General features: G+C 35.3%; 1 protein-coding gene across 1 annotated transcript; it reads left to right on the forward strand.

Annotated features, from left to right (window-relative positions):
- Positions 1–1,628: 1,628 nt before the first annotated feature.
- On the forward strand, positions 1,629–6,964 carry LOC150082294 (juvenile hormone acid O-methyltransferase-like; the record flags this gene model as incomplete). The annotated part of the gene is made up of 4 exons (XM_090380475.1): positions 1,629–1,713; positions 5,403–5,707; positions 6,596–6,809; positions 6,917–6,964. Coding segments are annotated over exons 2-4 (546 nt in total), but the record flags the coding sequence as incomplete, so codon positions are not given.
- Between the last annotated feature and the right edge of the window lie 226 nt (positions 6,965–7,190).

The raw sequence follows: 7,190 nt of genomic DNA on the forward strand, positions 1-7,190 counted from the left end.
GTTCCAAGTTGAATGAATAGGGAAGTTACCACAATACTTGAGCAGAAAAAGGTGGCATGGAAAGGTTACAGAGCAATAAAAAGTACTGAAGCCTATAACAGCTACAAGGTGATCTGTAATAGAGCCACAGAAAAGGTTAGACAGGCAAAGGCAGTTTATGAGAAATCACTAGCAAACAGAGCAAAGAGGGGGGGGGGGATAAGGAATTCTTCACATATATAAATGCCAAGAAGAGCAGGACGAACCAGATCGGACCTTTACGTAAGGGAAAGGGGTTAGTATTAAATACACCAGCTGCCGTTGCAGATGAACTCAACAGTTATTTTGCATCGATATTTACAAATGAAAAGCCTTTTGTGGCAATGGGAAATTGTGGGAGCGAAGTTGAAAAATATGTAATTAATGATATTGAAATTTCGCGAGATTATTTAATGAAAAAACTTTCGAGCCTACAGGCCACTAAGGCTCCTGGAGTTGATGGAATATACCCTATAATCTTAATAGAAGTAGTATTTCCCCCATATGTCGTATAAAAGTCGGGAACTGTTATTTACATAACAACATCTGCCGGTGAAAGGAAAGTTAATTAATTAGGCGATTGCAGTTTTCCAGGATACAAATGTATGGAAAAAAAAAATTATTTATTTATTTCATAATTTGCATAGGCGTTGTATAGAATGATTAGGCAATCTATGAAATTTATGTCACATTTTACTAGGTGTTCTATACAATGCCTGGATTCTAAACTTTGCCGGTGACACACTGACTGAGATCAGATATAATTATGAAAGTCTTGGTAATCACTGGTCTTTCTATCCACTCTTTTCAGGGTTTTAGATGTCTCAATTTGTGCACGATTGTTCCAATTAGTAATGTATTGTCCCACTTGTAATGACAATCAAATGTCGGCAAACACGACACCACCATGTTTTTTATGAATTTTAAAATTAAAATAATCTAACCAAACCTGAGTTGCGTTTTCTCTAAGAAGTCAACAGAGATATTAAAAATGAAATCATAATCAGTTTTTATATATTTATGTCCCAATCCTATGAGTTAAAAAAAACAAGCAATATACTGTTTAACCAGGTCTATCAGTTTATATAAGCGAACAAGATATATCGTATTATCGTTTCGTTCAAAGGAAAAGAGTCACAGTAAGAGAGGAGCAAAAGAAGAGAGTGAACTTTCCTCTGATTTCTCATTTCTCTCTCTCACACACACACACACACACACACACACACACACACACACACACACACACCTTCCTATAAAATTGACATTCAATACAAACTGAAAATGATGTCTACGAGGTATACCAATATTATATTCCAAATAACACAATATAGTTGTATTTTCTTAAACTTATATTCACTACATATAAACAGAATTGCTTTAGTAAAGGATAGTCGTCAGCAAAAAGATGTTTACTGACGAGTAACCTCCACGAAAGCAATTTTGAATTCCAGTGCTTAGCACAGAATCAAAAATGAAAAGTGTATAATTAGCTCACGTATACCGTTAGGGTTCGTGTGTTTACCCTAATGGACCTTCGACCCAGAGATAAAACTGTTTGGATATCGCCGGCGTTATAAACTGTGCCGCATGTTAACCTCTGCGACTAAACAAGGTTGTCTTTACCCGACCACAGAAGTCATATTTTCCGAATTCTGGTAACAGACATACATATAACCATTCACCGCACAATTAAAGGTAAGAAAACCATTTCTAAGATAACTGAAACAAATATTCAGAGCCACCTGGGAATTTTAAAGATATTCAGTTTTTTATTATTGTGATTTTTATTTATTTTTATTTTTTCTATGCAGTACAGTATTCATTCGCTTCGTTTTCTCAGCATATAATAACAGAAAGTATAAAGAAAATAACCCGATTTTAAATTTTAATAACTGAATGTTAGGATTCCGGAATAGAAATTTCTACTTAATTAAAATTTTTAGTGACTGTTTTTAAACATCGAAAGAAAATGTAGTAAAGCAATTTCTATATAAGATATAGATAATTTACTCCAAAAAGCTTGTTGATGTTCATTATTTTTTTGTAACCATCTTTATTATGAAAAATTGTTTCATAAGAAATATATTATGAAATAATTTCGTTATTTCGAACTGATATTAATATTGAATTAATACATCGCTTGGTTAATACGAAATTATTGATCGTGCAGTTATGGTAGCTAACATAGTCGAAAAATGGTTTATTACATTAAATAACTTTATTTCTAAAATAAACGTGGTTACGTCTCGAAGATGGTGATCGAAATAACGCCCTTTAATTATACCAAGAAGCTCAATACGTCGAAGGTAAGTGTCACCTTTCTTTTTTAATGTTCTTTCATTATCCATATATTTGATGTTTCAGCTTCGTGGTACATTTAGAGTTTTATTTCTCATACATTAAAAAAAAAAAAAAAAATAGCCAGCTGATTACTTAAGCAATTTTTATTTAATTTATGCTCTCGCGGTGGCACAATTGATGTAATGACTGTCCTCCCAAACTGTGTGGAAGAGACTTGAGTTCAAAGAAGTGGACGAAATTTTGAAGCGAATGAATGGATGAAACGGGAAGGATTTTAATTTTTTTTTTTTATTTGGCTGATGTTGTCTAAGCTTGCTTTCTTGCATTATATGCCTCTACTAATGCTAATGCTAAAAGCAAGGAATTTTTATGGGTCTTTTTCACAAAGTGGCTGACTTAGCCGGTCTCAGTCTGGGTCAGCAGTTTTTTCTCCCGGAAATGCGGCCTTTTCGTCCAGCAAGCATAGGCAAATCGACCACAGAATATACCTAATTGACTGACGAGTACAGTCCTTTTCAAACGCCGCATACTTCGTTCTGTCAACTTAGGCTTGTTGCTGCATCTGCCTCTGTGTGTGTGTCTTTTTTCTGCATTTTTTTCACTCGGGGCATATACTTGAATAACAGCCATCTTGGAACACTGGACAATTGTAATTGTCCTTTATATAATAGCACTTTCTAGAAGCGAACCGAATGATTATGAGATTAATTTGCATTCCCTCCTTTATAAGTGGGGGTAAATAAATATATACGGTAAATAAATTTTTAGCTATTTATGTTACTGCCTAAGTTTTTCAGAAAATATTCAACTATTCATCCCAAAACGTTAAAGACCAGGTTTTAAACACAAAAATCTAGCAGATTTCTTCAAGTACACGAGAGTGATAAAACATTGAAGTACATGATATAAAAAAGGAATTCATTTCCGTTCAAAAGCCACACCTGTCGCATCTTTGATAATATAAAATTATAAGTACTGTATATCTTTATGGAGCTGTTGAGTATTGTACCGATTGCGCTTAGGAGCTGTTGAGTATTGTACCGATTGCGCTTAGTTAGTCAACAACGAAGGGACAATAACCGGACTTTTCAGCAATGGACGTATTACAAATAAATAACAATATATTTCTCATGGAACATCCTGTTTATTCGTAGTCTGAAATAAATTTTGATGCATTTTCTAGCAAACGTAGTTTTCTCTTGGACTACAAAGAAATGAGTGTTTTTACAAATCATGAACAGATATTTCGGTTCAAATTTACTTTACAATGCTTAGGTGTTTGCAGTAATTGTGCAATCTATTCCTGATTTAAAACTAGCAGCAAAGTGAGAAAACCAGAGCCAAAAGCTGGAAAATCTCTCCCAAGTTTAAACTAGCGCCAAAGAGGGCACATATTTTCGTGATTTTTCCTTCTTTGGCGCTGGTTTAAAATCAGGAAACAAAGTTACGCACAGAAATAAATCGTCCAGTCACTGCGAAAAAGTGCTAGATCAGCTCTTCACTCCTTTCGCAAAGATCCATGTGTAAGCACCATAAAGTGACTACCCGCTGCATTGTGTTAAAGATCAAAGGACCTGTACCACATTAAAATATTTTCAGCGTCACAGTTCACAATGGGATATGTATTGTTTTGTGGCAGCGTACGGGTTTGAACCTGCAACCCGCATAATACACCAACCACTGGACACGGCTGGTCTATAAGAATTATTACAACTATTATTGTTAAAGAACAGGTATAAGAAATTGAATAATGGAAGAGAAATTGAATAATCAAAATAATTTAAAAAATGTGAATAATGAAAAACAATTCATATTCATAACAATATTTATATTAACAGAGTAGGGACATATCGATAATTTAACTTTTTATTAAAAAAATAAATATATATAAAATGCTGATTGCTTTAATGTGGCCTAATTTTAGCCAAGTTTTAATGGAAATACTGTATTTCGTAATTTCTCATGCAGGAAATCTTTTAATGCCACTTATGAAGCAGACTTCCATGGTCGGTTTCGCAAACGCCTCTTTAGTTCATCCCACAGATACTCAGTAGGGTTAAGGTAGGAGCCCTAAAGCGGCCATTCCACTGGCGGAACATTATCATCAAACATTGCATTTAATGATATGGGACATTGTGCTGCTGAAACATAGTCCTGTGCTCTAAAATTTCATCAGCGCAGGAAGTGCAGCATTGGCAACAATATCACAGTAAAACAATTCATACATCGTGCCGTCTACAAAGATCGGTGGTCCAACTCCCTATCATGAAAAGCATTCGAATCATCACACTTCCACCGTCATACTTCGCAGCTGGGACGATGCAGTGTATATAGAAACGTTTTGATGGTCGCGACAGAATCAGATTCTTCTGTAGGCTGAAATAGGCAAATTCATCACCTCAGAGAATGCATTTCCACTCCGCCAGCGTTCAGTTCGCGAGCAAAGCAAGGCTATAATTATCACTCAGTGCAGACTTTTGTTGTTGTAGGGTTTTAGGAGCATTGGCGACTAAGGCCATTTTTTCTCCGTGTATATTGTCTGTAAATTGCGTGTTCTGAGGTCGATTTTCTGTTTGTTGAACGAAAAAAACTGAGAAAAACTATGCTACCCTCACCGAGACCGACTAACTCGGCCACCTTGTGAAAAAGACCTCCCGTCATCGACGAGACTCGTCTTTTACACCCAGTGTTGGGAGGACGGCGATCCTAACAACTGTGCTACCCACGAAGGCGAAACGTTTGTAATCATGGGTTTGTGCATGCGTCCAGCTTGTCCACAATACCATATTTACGTTAATCACGTTAACAGTTTCTTCTGTATGCTCGTGGACCTCCTAAACCACTGTGCTATAGCTGTACTGTCAATTTGATTCATTTATGCCTTTTATTTATGTTCATGCATTACTACAACACCTTCTGCATTCAAATGAGCATAGTCGATTATTCATATATAATGTAATTATCCCATTGGTTCCAATACTTTTGATAATACAGTTTATATTTCGAAATGAATACTGTTCAATATATAAACAATTTTCATTACTGTAATAATGATAAGAGAAATTCCTACTTTTCTTATGTAGGCTTGGATTAGCTCCTACGATATGAATCCTGACGCCAAACTTTATCGCCAAATAAATCGTGTGCAGGAGAATGACGCAAAGCTTTTGATGTCAGAAATTACCCCACAACTAAGATGGAAAGAGAGTGATATTATTATGGATTTTGGCTGTGGGTTAGGTGGCATAACTCGAGAAGTCCTTGTTTCTAAGTGTCCTAAGTTTCGTAAGTGCATTGCTGTTGATTCAAGTCCTGAGGTAATCGACTATGCCCGTAGAAGATTCTGTTCCGAGAAGATCGAATATTATATGGCTGATTTAGAAGTCAAGTAAGTGATTTTTAGTAAGTTTAATTAAGTATTTATTTATTCATCTAATCAGTTCTGGTTAGCTTAAAAAGCAAGCACTCTTCCAGAATTATTGTGTTTTATCCAACTGAATTGCTGTTCTAATGTGACTTCCCATAGTCTAGAGCTTTTCCAAATATAATCGTTGACATAATATAAAGTAGAAGAAATTAATAAACAATTAAAACCAACCACAGTTTGGGCATTTCTGGTTCAAGGCCCATTGATTTAGTGGATTCACTAAATCAGTGGCGCCTCAATGGGCTAGTGATAATTTTTAAACCACTCAGCCGTTGTACGTTAAGAAAGTGAAAATGTTGATAACATATTTGGTAAGGCGAAAGGACATTTTCGAAATCGCGGAAGTCAAGGGCCGATACCGTCAAATACAAAACGCAAAGAAACCGGTCAGATACACTGATCTGGAAATATTTTCTGATTTACTGAATTAAGCTTTAATGAAGGACGTTTGGCTTGAAACGAAATTAAAGAGATAATTTTGATAACAGAGATAAATTACTTATCATAAAAATTAATAAAATAAAAGTTACCACACAAGAATTTCGATATGTTTAGTATTAAACGAGAAGATATTTTTTAGTCATTTTTAAATTGTCCATAGATGGAGCAAATGATGATTTAGAAAAAAATTGAGAGACTTTACATGCTAGTGAATCCCAAGTGCACTAACTTATTGCTGCTCTCCATTCAATTTTTCAAGAACTACTGCAGAATTTAAACAATATTTAACCAATAGTTCAGTTCTAATTGATGACACAAATATGTCGGCATCTAATGCCCCACCTTGTAAGAACATTATGGTAGGTGTTGTTATGTCTTAGTGATAATTTTAAATACTGTGTCTTCTAGGGAAACTTTGCCTCTGAAGTGGGAGAAGAAGTTTACTAAGATATTTTCTTTCCATTCATTCCACTGGATCAGTAATCAAAAGAAAGCACTGAAAAATATTTATCATCTTTTGGTACCGGGTGGCGATTGTGTACTCTTGTTTGTTACCTGGAATGACATGTGGCAAGTGGTCAATGATACAGCTGGAAAGAAAGAATGGGCCAGCTATGCCAAGGTAAGTCCGTTGCAAGTGGGGTTTTTATAAATTATCGAACTATGAATCAATATAAGATATTTGCAGTTTTAAATTTCACCATGCATTTTATTATTTCTTTTCGAAAGGTTATTTTGCCAAGAATACCAAGGACACATTTTATGTCAAGCGAAGAAAGGCTGGAGCAGTACGAAGACTTTCTGACAGATACTGGTTTTCTCATAGAAAGCTGCAGAGAGATCCAAGCGTCATTTATTTATATGAATGATGAAGACTGCAGAGGTAAATATATTTGAGGCCAGCATTGTGTAATACGCAGATTGTTTGTTTATACGTTATTCGTACATCGTAAGTAAATCGTGCGGCCGATATGAATGATGATGTAATTCACAGTTGTCGAAT

Source organism: Mastigoproctus giganteus, chromosome 8 (assembly GCF_048544385.1).
Source record: "Mastigoproctus giganteus isolate SK-2022 chromosome 8, ASM4854438v1, whole genome shotgun sequence".
Taxonomy (NCBI): domain Eukaryota; kingdom Metazoa; phylum Arthropoda; class Arachnida; order Uropygi; family Thelyphonidae; genus Mastigoproctus; species Mastigoproctus giganteus.